Source organism: Melopsittacus undulatus, chromosome 9, assembly GCF_012275295.1.
Source record: "Melopsittacus undulatus isolate bMelUnd1 chromosome 9, bMelUnd1.mat.Z, whole genome shotgun sequence".
Taxonomy (NCBI): Eukaryota; Metazoa; Chordata; class Aves; order Psittaciformes; family Psittaculidae; genus Melopsittacus; species Melopsittacus undulatus.
In genome coordinates, this window is record NC_047535.1 from 25,202,490 (window position 1) to 25,228,445 (window position 25,956).

A 25,956-nucleotide genomic window follows, 5' to 3' on the forward strand; every position below is an offset into this window, starting at 1 on the left:
GACAGGAATAGTTCAGCAGAAAACATACTGAAAGCACTCTCTTACGCACCTCAGTTTTAAAAACTGCCCCAGATAATGCAGAGTGGAGGACAACAAAACCACCTCTTTCAGAGTCAGCAGGGGCAGAACATAACAGAAGAGTCAAAAAGAGTTCAAAGCCAACTTCAGAAACTTCCACGTGATATGACTCCACCAAAATTCAATTACAGATGTAGAACAGCACAGACATTTGCAGACAGAGGAAGGATTACACATCACTGCTCAAATACCATAGTAAGGCAGATTCCTGTTTCATTTTTTATGGGACAAACTCAGTATCATATGTCTTTACACAGGGTTATCACCCATGAGAGAGAAACATACCCCAATTTCATTTCACATTACAACCTCTGTGAGTAGAGAAATAAACAGCATTGCTTTCCCCATATAATAATCCATCAGGCAGCATAATAATAACATTTCAGATTGAAATGAAAAGATTCCTGACTTCCTTACAACATATAGCATAGGTTCACTTAGTTTATTTAAAAGCAATTCTTGACAACTCAGACATAATAAGTTAAACTAATTGAAGATAATATCTAACCTGTGTAGGAACCTGTGTAAAGACTGTGGCTACCTACAATCAGTACCTATATACTTGTAATGCTTACACAAGCTGCAGCTTACACTGCCACAGGAACAGACTAACAGACAGGACCTCTCCTGATACACATTCAGAACTGTCAAGCAACAACTGTTACTTAAAATATTTCTGTATTTCACAAAATGGGACAACAATAAAATGAGTAATAACAATAGTGCTGCACATTTCTAACTGGCTGTCAACCTGCATCACATCATCTGTTCTTAGAAAAAGAATGATCTCTCACATCCAACAATATTCCTTACTCTATAACATCAAAAGGACACATCTTATCTTACTGGATGGATTATCCACGTGGCTTGTGTAAATCATCCTGTAAATCAAGCACCACTGCTGATGCTATCAGTGATTCATTTAATCACATGGTTATACAGCTGAGCATAAAACCAAGCGCACTTTACTGCCATCTCTTTATTCTTATTATCCTAATTGCATTTTCTTACCTCAGCAGCCTGTGTCTCCTGGTGTAATAATGTCAGACCCGTCAAGTCTTCTAAGAAGGAATGTGAAGAATTAAAAACTTTAGCTAGGAAATTAAACCCTTGTTGTTCATACTGGTCAAGGACCTGTAAAAGAAACAAACAGAAAAAGGTTTTAAAGTCCTGAATGTGATTCATCATCATCGTATTTTGCTTACAAAATAAAAGTCCAATCTTTCTGGATACTTAGAAAATGATTTCATATTGTAAACAGGTAAAAATTATGGAGAAAAGATCTACCACTTCTACCAACTCAATTTCTAAGGTGGTGAAAGGAGAAGGTATGAGGGAAGAGAAGTGAGGTTTAAGGTTTTCTGGTTTAAACATATTTTTAAGCTTGTAACAAGACAGACAACATGGGAAGTAGAAAAACTTAGCTGCAAAGTCATGAAAGGAGCATTCGAGTTTCACAAAACACAGTAAAAGACTGTTCCAGTGCATCAGTTAAGCGAAAGAACCATGCTGGGACAGACGAAAAGTTCTCTGAGTAAGTGTCCAAGTCCAACATCCTCCCAATCTCGAGAGATTTATGGTTCTGAGACCACTGTATCTTAAAGGCCTTTTTATTTTCCTACTCTGATTTTCCCTATTTTTCACTGTGAGAATCTTATAGACTAGCACAAGAATTGCGAGGAAGGTTTTAACTTATGCTCCTCTCAAACCCCTAACCATGACAAATTTTATTGCATATAGACATAGCTTAAATGACTCTTTCACAGGCTGATTTCATAGAATCATAGAATGGTTTAGGTTGGAAAGCACCTTAATATCATCCAGTTCCAAACCCCTTGCCATGGGCAGGAACACCTCACACTAGACCATGTCACCCACAGCTCTGTCCAAACTGTCCTTGAATGCTGTCTGGGATGGAGCATTTACCACTTCTTTGGACAGCCTGTTTCAGCGCATCAGCACCCTCACAGCAAAAAACTTCTTCCTTGTATCTAACCTGAACTCCTCCTGTTTAAGGCTGAACCCATTGCCCATTTTGATAAAACATTACCATTAGATTTCAATCAAGTGTGATGGAGATTGAGGAAAGAGAAGATAAACATCAAAGATGAGTCTGCAAGTTTTGTGAAAGCAGGTAGCAAGAAAGTGGAAGGAACATATGATCGAGCAATGCACTCAATATCCACCGTTTTCCTCTTTTTGTTCCGATTTCTACACTGGCCATTTATATCCCACTCAGCTACCACCAGGCTCAGTTAGTCTGCAATACATAGGGTTTGTGGATTTTTTGTCCAGTGACCCACGCACCTCATCAAAAATTAAAAAAGAAAAAAAAGGTAAGGAAAAAATAAAAAGACTTAAAAACCACACAGGAGCATATCTTTGGGTTTTTCATCCTGAGATAAACACACCAAGACAAGCTCATCTGACTGCTCACAGTGCAATGTAGAGAACTGGGCAACTTCAGCATTCCATCTGAGATAAGTCCTCCATTCCATTATGTAGCAAAATTGCACTGTGGATATACACATACATTTAATGACTATACTGCTTCAAAACTCTAATAAAGCAACCAGATGTGCTCCATCTGAAACACCACATTCAGACATCACCTGACAAACCTGGATGATGTTCACAGCCCTGCTTGTATACAGTCCTCAAAGCTATCTGCATCAGCAAACGTGTTGCTATTGCTTTTATTTGTTGGAACCACAATAGGGAGCTTATGAGACATCTCTGGAGTGATGTAGGCCGCATTGTAGTTCACAGTATATTGAAACTGTGGCCTTATTCTACAGTATTGCAGCGTATCAAAGAAATGCAGGGACAAGAATTTTATCTCTCTTCCCAGAGGTAAAAAATATGGGATATGCAAACGTTATGATGAGAGCAGGGAACAGAGTACAACCTTACTACATGTGAGACACTTATCAAATAGTCTTCAAATCTGTTCGATTTTGTTGCTCAACTAACTAAACTAAATTCTCAAGTATTGCTTCCTCAGCGAGTATATTACTTCATTGTGCCAGGGTGTTCTGTGTAAACTGCCCTAGTCTATTCCAGAGATATGCTTAACCTTATACCTTGCCACAGCCAAATAAATACTTACATGCTCACACAAAACAGATTGCAGCACCACACTGACATTCATAATGTCCAGCATTAGGTGTGAATGAATCACCTGGAAGAACTGTTATTAAATCCAAGTGCCCTTTCTATTGTGATTAGCATGGAAAAGACTAGGAAATCTACCATTAAGTGTCTTAATACAGAATCATAGAATCATAGAATAGTTAGGGTTGAAAAGGACCTTAAGATCATCTAGTTACAACCCCCCTCACACTAAACCATATCACCCAAGGCTTCATCCAACCTGGCCTGAACACTGCCAAGGATGGAGCATTCACAACGTCCCTGGGCAACCCATTCCAGTACCTCACCATCCTAACAGTAAATAATTTCTTCCCTATATCCAGTCTAAACCTCTTATCTCAGATGGAATGCTGAAGTTGCCCAGTTCTCTACATTGCACTGTGAGCAGTCAGATGAGCTTGTCTTGGTGTGTTTATCTCGGGATGAAAAACCCAAAGATATGCTCCTGTGTGGTTTTTAAGTCTTTTTATTTTTCCTTACCTTTTTTTTCTTTTTTAATTTTTGATGAGGTGCGTGGGTCACTGGACAAAAAATCCACAAACCCTATGTATTGCAGACTAACTGAGCCTGGTGGTAGCTGAGTGGGATATAAATGGCCAGTGTAGAAATCGGAACAAAAAGAGGAAAACGGTGGATATTGAGTGCATTGCTCAATCATATGTTCCTTCTAATACAGGCAGCAATTGAAAGAATGTTTTGTCACCCTCAGGGACTTTGTTTCCTATTGCAACGATTAAAATTTTTCAATGAATACCATAAAGGGATAAACACCATTGACTTGCCCACCTAGAACTTGTACTACACAAACTCAGTAACAACTGTCCTCTGATAAAAGTAACATGGCACCTATTTGTTTAGTAGCCACTGGACATACCTCACAAAGGCAAAAGAAAGCAGCAAAATAAAACTTCTCTCAAATTCCTGCACCAGAAGACTATACAGGAATACTCTGCAGGTCATCAGGAATAAAGCCAGGCTAGACATCAAACTGGCACAAAACATTGCTAAAGAATGCTTTCAGATTTAGTAAGTGCCCAATTGTTGCTGTGTGGAAAGGAAATTTTCTCCTATTTTATCATGCCCAGCAAAACGTAAAGGCCCGTGTTTGGCAGGAGTTTGCTTTTTCAGTTCTTAGTTCTCTTTGCTGTGAATACCACACCTGGTATCAATGGGATCATTCTGAATGGCAGCTTTTACAGGAGAAAACTACTTGAGAGATGTTATGACTTTTCTTATGATTGTACTCCAGGTCAGTTACTATCTGACCTCAGGGGTAACAAAAGACCCTCATAAACTGTTTCTGAGTGTCACTGAGCAGCATTCAGCAACATGTCACTAGGCAGCAGTTGATTTTCTCAAGCAGAAAAAACTGCACAACAGCAACAAAATGATTTAGGAGGACATAATTCTTCTGCCTAGCAAGGCAAGTTGGAGCAATGCAGGCTGATGAAGGAACTAATCTTTTTCTCACCTGTGGGTCACTTTTTAGAGCTTAGCAGGGGAATTCCAGAGTAAACTTGCTTTCTGTATTTCATGTCTGTGACAAACACTGCCTCTGTGACAAACGCTCTCTCGCCTAACACATGTAAATCTCCTCTCAGGTTGATGCTCTAAGCTCAGTTCCAGTCTCCATTTTACAGAGCCAGAGCTACAAGCAATTCTTTGCATGATGGCATTTTAATGGAAAAAATGAATCTGTGGATGTACATTATCACAACAGGGACAAATTAATGTCTTGCTAAAGCTCTTTGTGTAAGTGATACACAGTAACCCATTTCATTAGCAATCTTTATTCTTGTCTGTTTACTGAAGGAAAATAAAACAAGTCTCATGGCAGAAGGAAAAAAGAAAAAGAGGCTCAGAGTAAAAGAACTTGTTTTGAAACAAGAAACAGATGTGTGGCCCTGGTGTTATATTCTTTTTAACAGCATTCTGCACAAAGAAGTCTCAATTGCTGGGTAGGAAGACATTCAGAAAAAGACTCTGGCTCCAGGATTGCTTTATAGCATAAAAGTTAATTTCTGGTTAAGTCAATATACAAACCTCAAACTCCAAATCCTGAGAACCTGGGCACTGATGTGAAACTGGCTCACTTTTTATGCCTCATTTCTGTCACAGAGATTTTAATCTTTTCCCAGTACTTCCATTTGAGTTAGATTTTTTGTTTTCTAAGCAGTTAGCTTCTGCAGAGCTCCAAACAGTGGTGTTTACTTTCCAGGAAAATAAGAAATTTCTGCTACCAGACTTATTGATTACACTAGAGAAGACACATGGGTATATCCTGCTGCCAGAACAATGCAGCTGCTGTGTTTTATGCTCTTCCTGGCTTTAAGCACTTTCCACTCCAAAAGGACAGCTCATTTGCCCTTCCCACCCTGGCTTCCCCATAAGGGGACAGACCTTCACTAAACATTTCAGAGTCAGAAACTCCACCAGATTCAATATTCTATTCAGGAATTTTACATGCCTAGATATATTACTGCACACTGCTAACTATGCAGTTATCACAAGCATTGCACAATGAACAGACTACTGTGGGTGTTAGCATGTTGGAAAGAACAATTTCAGTTTCAACAGCTGTTTGGAAACAAAAGAAGACATGTAAAAGCCTTGCCAGTTCAACTCTTCAAAGCTCAATGTATCTGCTATTCAAACAGGAAGTTTAGTGAAAGACTACAATGCTGTGAAGGATCCTTCTAAGTGAGAACATGATGAGGCACATGAGCCACTGTGATCTTAGGTGTAGGCAGTTGCACAGGCAGCACTGCTCGTGTTCCCAATTTTATCATGAGACCCATAACTCTGGTTTCCTTAAGAAAATCCTCAGCTCCTAGACTTTTGCCTTTTCATTCATTTCTTGATTTTTATGACCATTTGGTCCTAAAAAGTTATAAAAGACTAATAAGGTGATCCTGTAATACACTTATGCAAAAGCACGCAACAGACCTTTCCTGAAGAGCACTGATTTCTCAGGGACTCTGTTCATGACATTGGCACAGAGAAGTCTGATAATGCTACATGAACACAAAAATGACTTTTAAGACACTTCATCTTTTGACAATACTCCAATTATCTAAAATGTGTCTATGAATGGTCATTCAGAATTGTGCATTCAGACATGATAAAGAACAAGATCATAAAGCAAAGGTGTGAGGCAGGCTGTATTGCAGGTGCATGCTGAAGAAGGCTGTTCTGAAAACGCTGCAAGGTTACAAAACACAAGTCAAGAAAGGCCTTGTCCAAATTTTTGGCTTATGTCCAAATAATAAAACACCCTCTGCAGACACAACTGTCTCCATGCCTTCCCAGATAATCAGCATTAAAATTAAAGCAAATCAGTATAAAACCTTCAGCAATCCCAGTACAAAAAGCTGAAAATTCATTTAAGAAACAAAACCAGCTACTGGCTTAATTTAGAGCAGGAATGTAGTGATACAGATGTGCTTTGTTTGTTGCTATTGCTTACATTGATTCCGAGTTGCAATGGACAGAAAAGGGATTATTAACTCACTAAAAGGACTCAATAAGATTTTTTAGCTTGGGTCTTTCCAGTTTCTTCTTTTGACTCATGAAAAGGAGGAAAGAAGAGTCCTTAGAAATTTAAGAGATGTAAATTTAAGCATGGTCTTCTCAGGCATGCATCCTGCGCTGTTCTGCAAGAACCTTGATGTGCTGCGTACACAAGTAACCATTTTCCCTGATGTGACAGACTAACACTACAGACAGAACTGAGAGCTTCATTTTTGCCACTCTTCCTTTTCTAAAATATTTCTCCCAACGAATTTCAAACAAAATGACATCTTCAGATTACAGTCAATATAAGGGCTTTCTACTGGACGGTGTACAGTTTAAGGCATTCCCCACCTCAAAGCATTAGTAAATAGAAGTTAAGGCAGGGGATAAGGATTAAGAGTAGAAGAAAATAAACATCTCTAGTTTAGATACTGGGAATACAGCAACAGAAGAGTTTCAAGTAGACAGTATCATTAGATCATCTGTCTTGACCTCTCCATACACGGGTACATCCTTCCGTCACCTAACAGCCATCTCTTGCTCTCTCCACATTTTACACTGGACGAATATTTACAACTTTATTTATCCTCATTCTGCTTCCTGTCCAAAATTTATGCTGATTAGCTCATCGGCAGTTACAACATTCTTGGCTCCAGTTCATCCTGGCATTAGTCACTCTCTATTGTATAGCAACTGCAGAAAGCCATGTTTTCTCCCCTGTCACGTTGGAGGTTACTGACAAGTTGTGGCTGGATCATGTTGGTTACCCATGTGCTGAACACTCAGTTCTGCCTTGAAGTACGAGTCAGAAACAGCACCCTTTTCCACAGACAATCCCCAGTGCTGGGAGTGAAGCGAGGACACTTCCCCACTCCCTAAAGTTCTCACAGAAAAGCCGCTGTCTCACACTCAGTACCATTTTGGCTGTCTCCACAGCATGATCTATACAGACTGGAGTGGCCCACCTCTGATGCGTTGACTCCAGCAAGCAAAAAGCCAGTTAACAACTGGGTACTCCATAGGAAGTCATTTATTCCATCCTGCCATCAGCTGTCCCCTGCTATCAGTGCTTCAACAATAAGGCAAGATCTGCCAGACACTAAGCACCCAAACCCATCAGTGCCTTCAGCAGAAATTGCAGCTGCTCAATAGCTCCTAAATCCAGATCTCTAGCTCAAAAATCCAGATTTTGTAGACTATTTTAGAGAGAAGTTTTTATTATGCTACAATACCTATGCAAAACAGCACTGGAAGAAAAGCAGCATTTTCCCCCAAACCACACCTATTTAATGGATTTCATCAGTTTCAGTTATTTTACCATCTTTAACTCAATTTCATTTTTTTTTCCAATTTCATAACCAGAAGCACTTCTGCAAAGACACAGATACAGGCACCACTGTTAAAATGTGGAAAGACTGAATAAAGGTTAAACTTACACTCTCCAAAAATGCCTACATGGGCATTTGCAAACAAAAGAACAGTTGCCCAATAAAGTGAGGCTGAAAATTGGTCAAGTTTAATCAAATAAAAGAGAAATAGATGTAGAGAGACTCCTGTCAAAGACTGCAATGAGAAGAATGCAGAAGAGCACCCAAGAAAAAAACTGTAACATTTAAAAATAGGAAGGCTCTAAAAAAATATCCGAGAAAATATGTAGTAGCCATCCCTGAGATGGGAATCACAAGATTAAAAGTGTAACTCAAACCCATGTAAACTATATATCATTTAAATACCACAATTCAACATTTTAGCATGATTTGAATATGAGATTATAATAAAACAAAATCTATTTGCATAAAAATTAGGGGGGGAAATAATGGGACTCCCACATCCTCACCCAATTCCATGAGATAACTCTTACAAGACCTGACCATTGAAGAGTGGAATACTGACAGAGTTCTAATTTCTCACTGTTGCATGTTGGCATTCTTTTTTAATGTGTAGAGATAGAATTATGGCTGAAACTGTGTACTGCACACAGTGCTGCACTGTATCAATGCGAAGTATTTATCTGTACTGATGATTTTGACAAATGAATTCTTTGGACCATATTCTGGCCTGAAAATTTGCATTCATGTGATTTAGACTTGATTTTTCACATTGGTTCAAGTTTTTCTTACATATATATACTCAGACCATTAACCTTCTTTGCATGGAAGTGATTGGAACAAATACTTTTTTCTCAATTATTGCACTAAATACATCAACACATTAAACAACTCTTATACTGGTCACTAGTATTAAAGAATAGGATAAGTTCCAGCCAGACACATGTGGGCTTTTTTTTTCTTTTATTTACTTAAAGTGCTTCCTCAGCTTCCAAATAAAAATCTCGAAGCCTACAAGGCAGACATGAAGCACATTATGTCTGTGTGTTCTGCGAGGAATATACACCAAATCCTTGGAATAGCTGAACAATAAATAAGGGAATAGAAGGGCTCAGGTTGCAAGTAAGCAAAAACCTCATATATTCATCTCAACAACTGGCCTTTGGAGTTCCAGAAAGAAATCTCCAGGATGAGATTTGAACTGGTGAGATTTGAACACTGAGCAGTGGTAGGATGAACATCATCACCACACCATCACCGCATATACTGTATGCTCCTACTTTTACCCACTTCAGTATTTACCACCTTTGGTTTTGCAAGTCTTACGTGAGAGTCTGTCAGCAGTATTTTAAGGCAGAGCATTTTAGTTTTGGTTTTTACTGACACAGAATGAATTGTGCAACAGCTTCACAGAGATGACAAGGCAGCATAAGGCTGCCATTAGAAGAAGTAAAAATGGTATTCTAGACGAAGTTAGATATTGACCATGTCAATACTAGAAACTTGTGGTGAAGCCATCTCTTTCTTACTGATTGATAGTCTTTTACTAAACTGTAGTTAAAATTAATTAACTGTAGTTAAAATTTAAGAAAGAAGAAATACTGGGAAACAAAACCAAAAAACCTCTAAGAGCCACAGAATTTAATTTAAATGGCACAGAAATACAACCTGTCAGAAACATCAGTCACTGTTTTTAACAATGGCAGGTTTCTTCTTCCCCTCAAACCCCGTCTCTTACACTTAAAAATGTGAAAATTAATTTTACTGATGGTACAGAAACTGTACTGTGTATGCCTTTTTACTTTTCCTTTTAGTACAGATAATAGTTCTATTTAGGATGGACTTCATTAACCATTCTTTGTCCCACTGTTCAATGCCAGGTTGGACAGAGCCCTGGGCAACATGGGCTAGGGTGAGGTGTCCCTGCCCACGGCAGAGGGTTGGAAGTGGATGATCTTAAGGTCCTTTCCAACCCAAATCATTCTGTGATCTTATGGTTCTATCTTTCAGGCAGCCACCAATAAAACCACGCTCACCATAACTCATTTTGAAAATATGTTATTTAAATTCTCTACTGAATTAAAATTTATATCCAGAGAAGTCTGCCTGAGACTGACAACGTTATGGGCGAGATAATGGCACCTTCTGCTACCCCCACCTAACGGGGCATTTCTTTCAAAGAGGAAAACCAAAGTGATACATTCTGTAAGTCACTTATAAAACAAATTTCTCTGCCACCTTAAGAAAAGCATTATATTTAACTCAGTATGCTGAAAATATGTCTCAGTATATTAATGATGCATTCTTTAAGTCTGAATGAATCTATCCAATATTAATACAGATGCTGCACTGTACATAGAGGTGTCTAATTTTAACATATGCAAATTCAGGAAATAAGGGAAGTTGTAAGTCAACTCAATTACATAGCCTGAATGTTACAGCACAGTTACATAAATAACTCTTTTTAAACATTCTTTTACATTTTTGCAGCATTCATTCCTGAAGGACAAACATTTACCCCATTTCCTCCATCATTTCTGCAAGCTGTGCAAGAGTTCACTTGGTTCAGTACAGGAAAGACTAAGGCTTTCCTCTCACCCCCATGATTCACACCTCTCTAATATCAACACATGCTTGAATTGAGAAGTGTATAATGTAAAAAGATAAAAGAATTTCCTTGATAGATCGTGTAATATGCTGTTACTGGGAGAATGCAACTATGAAAGTCCTTTCTCAATGCAGGTAGGGCAAATACGAAGGGTTTTGCTGGAATAAAAGTTATCCCAACTGAAAGAAGTTACTGAACAGTGCAGATTACTATCATAACCAATTAGAACCATTTAAAGCAAAAATGCATGCAAAGCAGTTACCAGATGAGAACAATAAAAGCACTGTTATGTCTACATGATTATAGATTTCCAAACTGAAATAATTATGAATAATTTACGCAACACAGGCACGTAGTAAATGTCACAGCAAAAGTGTTTAACATATTCCTGGGATGTTAAAAAGGGAAAACATCTGCAAGGGTAGGGAAATATCCTGACTGAAAACAGAAACTGTAACATAGTGCCTAGAATGCCATTCCTGATCGTAGTGTCTCCTGCTTTATTGTTTTGATAGTGGAGATAATTACATGTCAGAACAAATTTAGTAGGGGAAGGAGAGAAATCTCTTTGAGGCAAATAAGCTATCTTCTAGCACATGGACATTCAAGCTGGCCTCTGGAAGAAACAGTCTGCGAGCAATACGTAGAAACAGAATGGGCAGCTGCATATCCAAGTGGCTAAGCAGCAGTAATCTTCTGACATTAAACTCCAAACCTACGAGCTTTCCTGGTTCATTCCATGACACACAAAGAGAATGGGGAACAGTAATAGGAAAATTTTCATTACTCTCACTAAAATCTAAACACTAGCAGTTTTGCATTAAGATAGATACATACTTTAATATTCATGTTTTAGGGCATTAACAAGTTGCCTGCAAGGATCAGGTAGCAGAGGATCAGAACCAATCAGACAGCTTAACTGGCAGATTCTGTAAGGAAAACAGTTACTACAAATAAAGATCTATACTATAGAACTTGGACTCTCCCATCAGAAGAGCTTACACTGCTCCTAAGACCCACTACTCAACTGCCAGGGCAGTGCAGTGCAGTGCTGTTTGCTCTAAAAAGGGATACTTTCCATTCTAGCACGTGCTTGTGCAGAACCAGAATAAGACAGAGGGGGAAATCATACAACGAAAATCAGGCCCAGACCAAAAATAGACTGGTTTCCTACTGCTGCGACCATCCCAAAATTCCTGAACAATTGCCTGCAGGAAGCTTCTCTGGCATGCAGCCTGTTTAAGACAATTCTGTGTAAGGAATAGCTGCCTGCTTGGACATCTGGGCTCTTCAGCTTCAAAAACAGAGAAATGAAGTCATGACTGTGAGTCAAAATGAAATGGAATCTATTCTCTAAGCATGCAGATCATTAGCGGCTTCCCTCAAGTCATCCAGCTGTACTGGATGGCGTAAGGATATACAGGATTCTTCTTAAATTCCTAATTCATTATTTTAAGAGTTACAGTGACAAGAAGGAGAATGCTGACATAAGAAAGAGGAAAACAGATAAGGTACCAGCAAATTCAATCATGTCAGAAAAGCCACTTCTATGCTAAAAGTTTAGATCTACAGTAAATCTGACATAGATCAGGATGAAATTATGTTAAATCAATGCATTCAAAATAAAACCAACAGCAGCAACAAAACAACCAACATAAAGACTACAGTTAAACTGTAATTGGATTTGTCATTTCAAAGTATCAGCATCAGATTTGCAGATAATACAGGGTGACAAAGTCTTATGCTAATAAATACAAAGTTAGCAAAGTAAACAGAGGCCGTGTTTCTACTGTAAGGAAATACGTGTGCTGATGAAGCAACCTTTTCAGCACAGAAGTAATTGAATACCAAAACCACATGAAAAGTGATCTCTCTGGGAATAGCACAGCTGCTAAAATCCAAGGCAGTTTTTATTAAATCATCAAGTCTGTTTATGTAAAACAGGGCTCTCTGGAAAATGACCTCCAAGAGGAAATGATTTGCTCACAAAGAACTGATACCTGCATTGAATTTGTTTACATAGACGTATGGTTTTACTGATTTTATATATCAGTACATTCTAACTAGAGATGATAAAAAAATCTTATTCTAGCAGTTTAACTTCTCAGGCTCCATCATCAGAAAGTTTTAGCTACTGCTGAGCTTTCAGCTGTTCAAGAGGGTAAATACATGTTTCTAAAAATAACAGCAATTTTAAGCCTAGTGCTTCAACTTTGGAGGAGAAAATGGACGTTAATAGTCCTTCAAAACTTGTCAAATGTACCCAGATGGCACAGAGAAATTAAAGCAATTCTGCAGAAAAAGAAGTGGTGCAAGTCCTCTAAAGAACAAATTCTAGTGCCTCGAGAGCTTTTTGTAGCTCTTTGAAAGGACAAGTGCAGTGAAAGGAACTGAAAGAACATCTTGCAGTAACTCTCAAGGTACATCAAAATGAACTAAACTAATGGCACTCCCAAGCAGTCCAAATCATGAGTCAAACCCTTTGCATCTTCACACTGAGTGATCCCAGTCAAAACTTCTTGAACTCCCACTACAGAGAAAATTTGCCAGAAAAGTCTTTTCAAAGCCATAGTACAGGAAAACAATACAAGACTGAAGAGGCCTCACACAGATCCATTAGTGGGCTATGGGTCTCCAAGTCCAAGTCCCCAGTGTTCTGGCAGGACAGCTCAGATCCAGGCAACAGCTGTAAAGCTATTAGGTGACTCAGGACTGTCAACACTAGTGTCAAAATGAAACAGGCTTTTCAATAAAAAAATGTTATGGAAGTAATTTATTTTTCTGAAGTGCTCTTTATGTGCTTCTTTTGTCTCATAAACCAGAAATTTATGTAACTTCGCGTATTTGTAATGGTACTAAAAAGGATATATTTATACACTGGATAACAGACACCATTTCTTAACCAACTTGAAATGATACTAATTTTGTTCCTTCCTACAAAGCTACAAGATACTGACTGTATTTATGTGATACACTTCTCACAAATGTGTTGGTTCTAAGCTCTGCTTGGCTTCTTCAGCTGACTGATTATTATGTGGATATAGCATATAGCATATATAGGTGATGCCAAAGAAATTCAGAAGACAGCTAAAAGAGAAAGGTATGAGGGCAAAAGAACTTCAGCTGAAGTGAGAACACATATTCCAAGCCTTAAGGGAGAGAAAATGTCAAATACAAAGCACTCCTCAACACCCTATGACTGACCTAGAGCAACATCATTCAGTAATAATAAAAAAAATAAAGTGCAAACTTAGACTTACTTTTGTAGAACAGGCTGTGCACTTATCAAAGGCCAGGCTGACTGGAAGAACATTATCAAACCTTGATAAAAAACCACGGATCTGGAAGATGAAACAAATTACAATTTTTTTACCACCATAAAAAACAAAATTTGACATGAATTGGAGACATACTTTCAACAAACAGACGTCTTTCAACAGGGACATCTATATCTGGGTTAATGCTGTTCTGATAGTGACTCCAAATAACACCTGCAGTCAAGTTACACTCAACATATATTGCTGTTTTTCTGGATACAAATGGCCCAACTATCTAAATGTAATGTTATTTAAACATTAATAGAGGCACAGCACCACCTGGAGTTTGACCTTTCCGATTGCAAAGTTCAATCAAAATCAAAAGCCGTGATGTAAAGTTAAACACAGGGGTGATTCCTAGGAGAAACCAGCAAAACTGTGACATTTAACCCTTTTATAAATGGGTTAGATGCCATGGTATTTGAGAAAGAAAAATGTCTATTTTTATTCATATTTGTATTAGAATATCTAGAAGAGAAGATATTGATAATAGTCACTAAACGTATACGTTAAAACAGAGTCAAGGCTTGACAGGAGTCATTCTTCAATGAAAAGTTTTCTGATTAAAATACATATTTGATATGGATCATATTGTAAAGCATAGCCCAAACCAGAACAGTAATGCAGGTAGAATATTATGGAGGTATAAAACAAACCAGACAGGACTGACTGGACAGTTAACATTCTCAGAGTACATGTATGTCCTGATGATGAGATCATTATTTTTCCAGTAGAAACAGAAAACTCTAAAGTTACTGGGATTTTTTTTTTTTAATTAAAAATATTCCTATCTGATGTAACATTTCTAGTTTTGGGGTGGGGGGGAGCAACTTCTTCACTATCACTTTTTAAGAGAAAGTTCAAATTACAGATCTGTTTTCCATAGGTCTGGAGCACAGTCACCATATTGAAATAAAGCAAATGAACAAGATTTAGAGCTGGCTTTTTCTTCTTATTGAGATATGAAAGGTCAAAAAAAATCTCCCTCAGATATGCTGCAGCAGTTTTCAAAGGGTGGGCTTGGCTCACAACAGCATTAGCATTTTAACTAATAATAAAGAGATAAGTAATAAAAACCAGATAAACCTACAGGATAAGGGAGTTCACTCTATTATAACTAAGTAACCTGTCAGTCATTGTTAAAGTTATCAATGAGTGCCAAAGATGGGAAGAGTCAAGAATCTTCCAGGTGAGAAAACTGCGAGTGCCAACAAGGACAAAAGCCTCACACTGAGGGTATCTCAAGAACTGGATATTCCCAACCAATCCTGCCCACAGTAACAAGGAGAAAAACTTGCAGGGTATGGGAGACACACACCTAAGAAAGAACTGGAGACACTCCAGAATTACTGGAGAGACAGAAAACCCAGGGGGACCCCACTGCATCAGGTGAGCCTTGTGTAAATATTAGTTACTACCTAACATTATGAACACAATTAGACTAATTTTATGTAGAGCCTGTGATTAGCTGGATGTTGCAAAGAAAACATATTGGTAGCTTTCACTTTTTCTGAATAGGTATTTAATTCTTGGTGCAAAAATAAAAACAACCCCAACACAACAAAACCAATGGAATATAAAAATATCACAGAGAAACCAATAAATGACTTATTTATACAATGGCACCATCCAAGCAGAGTCACTCAGCAACACAAAGAAAGAGGCACAGAATACTTCAAATGGTAGTATCACAGGAAAAAGGATCATAGGGATAAGATCAGCAGGCAGTTTTTTGAAGGCCTGCACCAGTGTAACAAATAAACCCAAGTCTATCCAGCAATTTGAAAAACTGTATCCTTACCATATTTATAACTAGAGTTTGGCTTGAGTAGAAGAATAAAGGCTGTGGTTGTAGCAACAGAAATAGTGAATATTTTGGACAACTGTAATTCTTGTGAGCTGGCTGGAGTCCATTTTTGGGTTTTTTCAGTCAGAGGAGATTTAAAAAGTGAGCAAAAATAACCTGGAGATGTATATATTGTCAGCTCTGAGGGGGAACAGACAAGCATGAGGTTGCCTTATTCACATGCTGCTTGCTCCAAACTAATTCCTGCTAAGTAGGTAGCAGGAATTCTGCGCCCACAGGTAAGAGAGACAACAACAGGAGCACAACTACCTTGTGTGATTGATTTATTTCATTTTTGTATCTATATTTTCCAATGAATATGGAAAGTCAGTCCTTCGGGGAATGAAAGCAGCATGCAGCACGTTTCTGGTAAGGAGGAAAAATCTGTGATGTTTGCTATGTATCAGTTCCCAGCTTTTAAATGAAAGGATTTACTCTCAAATTATTTACCTGATGAGGAACAAGTCCAAGAGAAGTAGGTGGCTCATTCATTCTATCGTCACTGCTGCTGGCCACAGCATAACCCCTGCCAAAAATCCAAGCAGGAAAATTAGAACAAGACAACATAGTCAGAATTTCCAGTAAGCTCCAAGACATTTTTTACAGCTTACAGTTTAGAATCTGGAAGGGAACCTATCTGGAAAGTTTGTTTCATAGTAACTAAGATTCAGCACAGGAATATAAAACCCCCTTTCAGATGTCCTCAGACACTTGTAACATACTCATATCCAATTTCTAACTCACCTTTTCTTTCACAGATTTTAAAGACAGAAAACAAGCCTAAATTTCAGGTTGCAGAGTTTCAGAGTAATTTCTGCATCACATCCACTTAATTTTAAATAAGATTTCACAATATTAGGATTATCTTGAAGACCTTCAGAGTGATATGCGGAGTTTGGATAGCTCCTCATTACACTCAAACACTGTCTTGAGCAAAGGAAGGCCAAGATCCACCTACAGGAATACTTTCTTCTTTTGAAACAGTTGCAGAACTTTCCTACTTTTAAACTTAAAAAGAGAGAAAACTGCAGGTTTCTAAGATAAGAACTTAAAATTTGATGAATCAGTCCTCCCAAACACTTTTAAGTTACACTAATACAGCAGATACAATGACCTATTCATTACATTAACTTACAGGCTAACATTACACCTTACAGAATTGTTCTACTCAATATGTACTTCCTCCTTCTCCCAAAAGAATTTTATTAAATAGACATTATTTCTCAGAGAACACCTTTTGAACACCAATCAGAAATGACTCACCCTTCTGGATGCTGCAAAACAGAGACCATTAACTCCACTGCAAGCGCTCCAGCTACCATGGCTAACCCAGGCCGACTGACTGTGCACTGCTGGTCCAGTGTTCGATCCCTGGTGGACTACAAAGACAGACAGCTCTAAAGGAAAGAAAAAAGTAACTCAAAAGTAACCAGCCACCCTGCTACACAAAACACCTTCAGTTATGTGCCTTTGATCTTCCAAATAAAAGATGAGCTATTTCTTAATCCTGTGTACATCAACATACACCAAAGCATTTCATGAAACACCATTTAAAAGTGATAAAAAGAAAAACCCAACAAGTTACAACAAGAGAGATATATAATCACCATTTGCATAGGGTTCTACTCACATCCCCTGGTGCCACAACATCATTGCAGAAGTAGCAACCCAGTTTATAGCCAGGGATATTTGAAAAGAGTGATGACCCCAAAAGATCCGAAGAACCAGCAGTGTTGTTGAAACATGCAACACCAGATTCCGACTGTTTTGGTTTCTTTAGTCCATGTCTCATAACAACAAATGTGTCAAATCCCAATGCTGCATTGATGACCAACTGTGAACAAAAAGAAAGAGAACAACAGATTTTAAGTGAGCTAAAACAGGAAGGGAAAAAAGGCCTCAAGGTTTTATTTACTGTAAATGTCAAAAAAAAACCCACATGCTGTAGATGGGTGAACAACCTCTTAGCTGCCTAGCCACCACCATAGCCATGACCAACAGATTGGCCAAGAGGTGCAAAATTCCATCCATCAAGCATTTAGAAGAATCAAAAACACAACAAAAGTCTATTTCACAATTCCACAAACCGCTACCTTTTTCTGTGCCTGTCAGGGAAACATGATACAAACCAACAACTTCCTCCAATTGTTATACAGACCTATGCAGTTTACATCTGAAGCGGGGTTCAGATCAACTCACACACAGTGTCTCAGGGAAATTACTGAAGCTGCTAACATCCATATGTTCAAATTTGGTCAAATATTCATATAACAATTAATATTATTGGAAAAACCTCTTCTCATTCCAGCTCAGAATTTATTTTCAAGGTGCTGCATATTCTGTATCATCACTTACATGATCCTCTAAGTGCTCAGATATTCCAGGTGGCATTAAAGTACAACAGTGGCTATCAATAACAAGTTCTCATGTCATTTGAAACTCTATATGTAGTCTTTTCAGTTCACCATAATCTAAACTATAACTGATTAAACACTCCTGTGTGACAAAGCAATTAAATCCAAGTCTGCTACCCCAGAAAACCTCTGCTCAGTGAGGAAAGCGATTAATGATTACTTATGGTCTTCACATGCATCTGTTTAGTCACATGGGAAGCAGAAGCAGCTGCAATGAACAATTAGACTGTCATTTTTTCCCTTTCTCTGCAGTTTGTGACAAATGCTTAGAGTAATCTGAAGTTTATGACCATGATATCATGAACCAGTACTTAAACTAACAGATTTAAACTAAGATTTAATCTTAAACTAAGTATACAGGCAAGGCTTTAAATACAGGAAAACACAAAATCAATTACATATTAGTGATGGCCACCAGTAAAACATGAAGGAAGGCATGATACTGCTTCATATGCAGATACTTTGAATGGAAATTTTAGCCCAGCAAGGTTGTAATTTTTCATTCTTACAGCCAGGAATTCTTGAAAAGGGGGAATCTGAGGGAAGCTGTCAAAAATTAGCCATGTTGACAAGTAAGCTTGTGAGTTTCATCATCATTCTTGGCATCTCAAATAATTTCTGCATATTCATTTTCAACCTTGTAGCTTATTCTTTCCTCTGTCCTAAGTAGAACCGTAGAATCATAGAACAGTTTGGGTTGGAAAGGACTGTAAGAGGAAATCTAATTAAACTCATCTGTACATAAACTTCACGAGAAAGGGGAACATACTGGGAATGTATGATAAAACTAGTTTGCAAATACCACAAACCTGCACTCTCTCCCCTTTCTACTGTACAACTGTTTTGGAAATAAACACAAGCAAAAGAAACCACAACCAACTAACAACTATTAGGAAACAACAGTTGTCATAGCTGAAATATCAGAGAAGTCAGGAAATGCAAAGATCTGGTAACAACACTGACCAGCTGTCATGTGTAGGTTGTGTTTTACTCTTGTGTTAAGTTCAAAACTTAATAAATTGCTACAGACACCATTACATTTATGTCCCAAAACACAGGATGTGCACTGTGGTTAAAACAACATGTTAAAAGCTTAATACTTGCATTTTCTGATTTTGTGCTATTTTAACTGAGCAAACATGAAACTGCACAACTCCAATTAAGAAATATCAGGATGACTTGAGATGTTTTACTAAAATCTAGATCCTGGTAGCAAGGGAATTAAGTGTTCAGGATCATTTAGTTGGATACTTCAGCATAAGAATATTGTCAACACAGCATTCATTCGAAGAAAGATGATGCTTCCAGAATCCAGTGTGATTCACCATGTTCTTTTCACAGGAGAAGTCTGGATGCCACACCGTCTTCAAGAACAGCATTCACACAGAAGTCAAGGCTCTGTTATTCATATCTAATCCTCAGTAAGATCTGCAGAACAAGGGGAAAAAGCCCCCAAATCTCCCATATGCTTTTGTTACTCTCCTGGAAAAGTTTTGTTTATCTTATGCTTTATTTCTCAATCTGGTTCATATGACCAGGTCTATGTAATGACCACAAAAGATCTTTTAAACATTTTGACTACAGAAACATTTATGCTTACAGTCTTACTGATCTCATATACAGAGTATGAGCCATAAAGCTTTGCACACTTCTTTTAATACAAGAATTCACCATCTTAACTTGATGTACTGTAGCTCTCTCAATTTTTCTTTGTTTGCAACATGAGGATGTAACTTCCAGGCTACAGGAACAGCTGAAGCATTCAACACTACCTGGGTAAGAGTCATGGCCAGAGTTTTGATGCATTTGCTCAGCACAACAGTGTGTTTTCCAGTAAGGCAATGAGAAAAAAAAACAACAGTTAACTTTGAACCAGGAAAGTGTTAGCATACTTCTAAAGTTCAGAATTCTCTTTCTCATTTTACACTCTGAGATCTAACTTGAAAACATGGTTTCAGATAAGTTTCTACAACTCACACCCCCTATCAGTCAACCATTAATATCTTTAGACCTCCTTAGTATGATTCTCTTATTATGAAATTATTTCTCTTAATATTACTGTGAAACATGTACCCTTGGAGATGCTCAAAAGACACGGACTAGACAAGACCCTGGCAACATGCTGTAAATTTGCCCTATTTTGAACAGGGAATAGGACCGGATCTCCTCCAGAGGTCTCCTGCAACTCGTATCATTCTGCGATACAAAAGTTTCTATTTTCTCTTCCCAACACTCTCTTTTTGTCATCTACAGAGTCTTTGAGGCTATAGAAAACAAGAAAAACATTCTGCACAATCACAAAAGATTGGCCAAATATTTTAATACCCCATTAAGTTCTTTTAGGTAGACACAGCCAGTTGATATGCACAAGTTAAAACACATTGACAAGGATATTAGCAAGGTATAGTACAATACCTTCCTCTTGCTGGCTGCAATGACAGCAGGAAGCCATCGACTCTCTCTAGTGTCCATTAGTAGGAAAACAACATCATGAGCATCAATAAGCTCTTCAAGTTTAGCCACATCCTTCCGAGCCTGTGCCATTGTTACTTCAGAAAAATTCACTGGGTGGCCAGGCATAGGGATGCTCATGTGGTAGCCTTCTGAAATCTAGATGGAGACAGACAGAAAACATCACATTAAAAACATAACCTTGTGACTGAACAGAATTATTATAATGTTCCATACAAAACTGGGGAGTACAGACTAAACTGCTGTTTGGCAGAATGGTGTATTTATTCTTTTCACCTGCATATCAGTGCTGTGCATTAAAGTACAATGCTAAAGTTTCTGAGGAAGTGTCACTCTCAGCTCTATTTATCCAGAGCAAAGCAGCTCAATGCAAACACACTAACTTGGGCCATGAGAGCAGATTAACCATGTCTGGGGAGCTTGGTGCCTGAACTAACAAGCCCAGGCTCTCAGAGAGGCTTATTAAGTCTGGCAAATCCCAAGGAGATAGCTGACTGCTCCTAATCCCAGAGCTTACTAACACCACTACAATTACAAAAGCAAGCATCTTACGTATTATTATGATCATGCTATTAAACTTATCTAAAACCTTTGTCCTGGACTAATCTATGCAGCCACTTCATACACAATATAAGCTATAGCCTGTTGACATTTCTGATACTGCATATTCATTCAATTACTGTAAGACAGATGCAAAGTATCACACATTCTTCTCTTTGTTTCAAATTCTTTATGAGAACAACAATAGTCTGGAATTATCTTCATGTAATTTGACCCACCATATGTGAATTTGATTTAGGAAAAAATCACTTATGAGACTTGTTACTCCAGTGCTTGGATGTCTGGAGGCTTGCACTATGCAGATGCTGAAAGAACTTGCTCCTGTTGCAGAAACATATGCTTCTTCTAACTGTATTTGGCCAAGGCATATTGAGCAGAAAATGGCTGAAGAGCCAAATAAGCACATACACAATGCACATACAAACCAATCAACTCGCTCACTTGGAAATACGTTAACACAATCTGTCAGCCATCTGCTATAAGAGAATAACGGATCTTTCATGCATGTTACAGAAGCACAGGCCTTGCCTTGCCAAAGTCTCCCTGATTCTCACTGTGCAGGGAGCAACTAAGAATTTAAATGCCAAAATTTAAAAGCTAGGTGAACCATACATTACATTACATGGGAAGAGAGGAAAGGAGGATTGGTGGAATGTGCTTTTGAATTGACCAATTACATGCACAACTCCTAAATCCAGGTGAGCCCAACAACCACAAGGGTAAAGTATACATTCTGAACATCATAAATATCCCTGATGATAAAGAGAAACAGAGCAGCTTGGAGAAATAAATCTAGGTAAGGTCTGCACTAACCATACCAAAGGATGCATCTTTCCCCCCTCCCCCTGCTTCCCCCCACCTCCAAGGGGAAAAATGTGAAGCCCACAGTGATCTAGTATGCTGTTAACAAGGCAGCTCCACTGTTTTCCACTGGGGACAGCTCTGTGTCAGCAGCACAGACACTGGGTAATTGCTGGGGGAGGTTTTACCTTCATTGTCATCATCTCCTCCAAAAACCTGTGGCAGAAACACAAAACTTAATCCATGCTGTATTTGAGAAGTATATTTACGGATAAACTTACCAAGCTCCTGTACTGCAAACAAGTGCTGACTGATCAGATCAGTATAACTGACACTGTTGGGGATTTTTGCTCCACAAAATAAGTAAACAAGTAAGTTGAACACTGTTTGCATAGAAATATGGTAACAAGGTATGTAAAATACTAACATCTTCCCAGAATTCAGAACTATCCAGGGTCTGTAGCTGTAGCAATACACACATCTAGTAATGTTAATGGCTTCCATTTTATTCAAGTAACTGTCTCACGAAAAAAAAATACCACTCACTACCAAAAGCAGCTGAGGTACACTTTTACAACCAGAACCTTCATACTAATAAATGATTTTAAATTACCCAAACCAAAATACTTAGTTATCACCCTATAAAGTATTAGAATCATGTTTCTATTAAGAAAGGGCTTGTATGTTGACATGTGCAAACTCATAAAAGATGATGAACTTTTCACCACTTGACTGACAGCTGACCAAAGCTGTGCTCCAAACTCCAGTGCTCTTGTTTAAAGCACACAGACATCAAGAAATTGCAATTTACGATGCTGCCATCTCTCTCATTTTTATTCACATTTCTATTCACTTTCTGCATTTTGGTTAAACCATGGCTCACGTCACTTTGAAGGTATCTGTGCTCAATGGATTTTAACATACGAACCTGGTCACATTTCTGCCATAGGCAGTAGGTGCACAGAAAATGAAGATGCCATCAGTAAATTGTTCCACTGGAAACAGCTACAAAAAGTGCCCACAATATGGTACAGAACAACAGATGATAAAATGCTGAATACACTGGAGTTCCCTGTCTGAATACTTCAGGAAATGATTGTGTGACACAATAAAGTTAAATTACACAGCAGCTACCTAAATTAGTCTGTGCATTACCTACTTGCAGTGAAAGGCTGTGAATCCATGAATACTGCTATCTCCAAGTCCTCCCTTCTTTTTTATTGTAAAACTCTAAGCTATAGCTAATGATATTCTTAGAAGTGGAAAGAAACAAATCAAAGCTCCTTGCCAAAGCATTCCTCCTTGTTTTGTTTGCGATGATGAGGTGGTTGCTCTTCCAACTAGAAAGGATGTAAAATTAGAAACAATAAAGAAGAATTCACACTGAGCAGTCAGCATTGCAAAGTCAATGAGGAAAAACTGCATTTTGTGTGCAAAATACTATTCATACTGAAATCAGAGTAAGGAAATTAGACTGCCAGTGAATTGCACAGAAATACAAACCCAAATACTCAGAAACTCCTTCAGAACCAGCACTGCTGCTTGGATTCCCAGAGTCTTAAAGGACTGTGTGGGTTTCCAAGCAGCAAGAGACAGCTCTGGCTACTTCTTTAGTAAGATAGTAAGAAGCAGGTTCAAAATGCAGTACAACTCATCATTTTATTCAAAGGCATTTCCACTGCTGAGTATGGGGTTTGGTAAGGAACAGTAGTGCAGTCTGCAGTGCAGATACAGCTGCAGTTTGAGAAGTCTAGCAAAGTCAGCTGGGTTATAAGAATTTCCAGTTACAGCAGCTTCACTGTCCAAATGGTCACAAAGCACTAAGGCTTTACCCAGACTAATTAGAGACTATCAGCTCCTGTGCTTGGCCTGCTGCCTTAATCTCACCCCTCTCGCATGCTGTCAGCATGATATTAACTGCTTGACACAGTTTTTACTGTTAAGCCCCATTAATTGTTTTTAATGCTAAGATGTTCTTTCTCTGCATATTTACTGATGGTCAAACATGAGACCTATTCTCTATGAGTTACTGCAGAACTTTCACTGAAAATTCTTCAGAAACAGTCTATCATAAGAGTACATGGGGTCTGCACAATAGCTTTCTCCTCGTTTGTGCACAAAGCTATGAAACTAAGTTTAAGTACCACTGAAGGCTGATCAGATGTGACCCATGCACAGCATAAGAAAATAACAGAATGCATAACACTGCTAAGAAAGCAGTGGGGGATGCAGAATATTTGAGGTGTACGGTAAAGGAAAAATTCCTTATGTACAGTGTGGGTTGCATGTTGTATATGCTATTAACATTGGGGTTTTTCCTATGTATATCAAATGCCCTAACACTAATTGATATAGACTCACTAAACCATTGTTACTGGTTCCCCGTACTACTGGAAACTCTTCTGCAGGTTATACCTAACTACCGTTTTAAGCTTCATCCCAATCTCAAGATGCCAGAGCACAGCCTGGTCTTTTTTTGCCTTGGTTATTTCTAACAGGAAAACTCCTGACACCAATTTCTGATCTTTACACATGCAAAACTATCATTCAGGATTTCACAAACAGCTTTTATTTCTTTCAGTTAAAACTACTCTTTCTTAATAGCCCTGTTTTCATTTTCTCCGGCTCAAAAAGCAAAAAATCATGTGATAAATCCTAGTTAGCATCATGTTAGTGCTCTGGGTCATACCACACAGATGCTTTCTTTTCTGTACTTATACTGCTATTTAGGATTTCTATAGTTAATAATTTCCAAGTGACAGATACTCTACAGTGCAGTAAGGGTAAATACAATTAAAGGAACTTTCGGAGAGCCTCTTCTGATTTCTTTGTATACAGTTCTGAAAGTGAAATGTTTAGTATTTTTACGTACCAGGGATCACTGATATTCAAATATTCATTGAATTACTACTTAGTATTAACACTGTTTTAATAATAATGACAATCATAAGATCAACAGAAGAAAACAGAACAAATGCACAGAGCAATCCTTGGGTCAAACTAAATGAACCTGAAATTGTTTAGAAATTATATTCTGTGAAGCTGTTCACAGCACTGATCATCATCAACAATAACAATCTATATCCCACTGTTCATAACTCTTACTTACAGAGTTGCACTGTAAGTATACATAACTCATTCTTACTACACTGAACCATTAAGATACGGTTTGCCAGCTGAGCAACTACAGCTATCAGTTCCAAGCCTCAAGTCCAAAACAAAAGCTATAAACCACTGACCTGCTTCTATCACATGTATGTCAAATGAACATAACAAATTTTCTTCATGATAGAGAAATTGCAGGCCAGATCAATTCTTTCCCCAAAGACTGAAATGTAGAGAACTGTAAATATTTGCAAGGTTGGATTTTTTTAATCTACTTTTTTCAGCACTGAAAACCAGGTGTGTTTGAACATGCACACTGGCTAATGTTCATATGATGCACAACCCTGGAGTCAGAGGACAAGGCTGCTATTGATGGGTTTTTCATCGAAAGCTTCTAAAACAACATCTTGTCTTGTTCCCTTTCAGCTACTTGATTTTGATAGTAAGTTGTTACTCCCCAAATGAAGAGTACTTTGGTCAAAGGCCAACACTTCTCCAGGCTGCTACAAAGTACTTCCCTTTTCTGGAAGTTAAAGATTAAGATATTTGCCTCTAATGCAGAACAAAAACTCCAACAAGAATGGAAATAAGTGTAAAAGATAAAAGGAAATCTCAACCATTATTACTGCCCTCAAGACCTGCTCCCATAATAGATAACTAATGGGTCTAAACTCACATTTAAGAGCAGAAACAGAGAACATGGCATTAAAAGCTGCCATTACTGAAAGTTCCTTAGGACATACCAGACAGGGAAAAGTTT

The 25,956-nt window shown here is 38.1% G+C and overlaps 1 protein-coding gene across 4 annotated transcripts in view; it reads right to left on the bottom strand.

Annotated features, from left to right (window-relative positions):
* The window catches only part of ATG7 (autophagy related 7), a 100,593-nt gene that overhangs the window by 62,133 nt on the left and 12,504 nt on the right, over positions 1-25,956 (bottom strand). For 3 of the 4 annotated variants that reach the window (XR_004080605.2, XM_031049202.2, XM_031049203.2), the window contains exons 13-18: positions 20,673-20,867; positions 17,474-17,677; positions 17,107-17,222; positions 16,294-16,369; positions 13,941-14,021; positions 1,090-1,212 (exon numbers count right to left, since the gene is read on the bottom strand). Coding sequence is in view for 2 of the 4 variants with exons in the window: in XM_031049202.2 (XP_030905062.2) it covers positions 1,090-1,212; positions 13,941-14,021; positions 16,294-16,369; positions 17,107-17,222; positions 17,474-17,677; positions 20,673-20,867 (795 nt within the window). In the remaining 2 variants the exon portion in view is untranslated. Of the gene's footprint in view, positions 1-1,089; positions 1,213-13,940; positions 14,022-16,293; positions 16,370-17,106; positions 17,223-17,450; positions 17,678-20,672; positions 20,868-25,956 lie in introns of those variants that run through there. The other variant, XR_004080606.2, reaches the window with a different exon arrangement.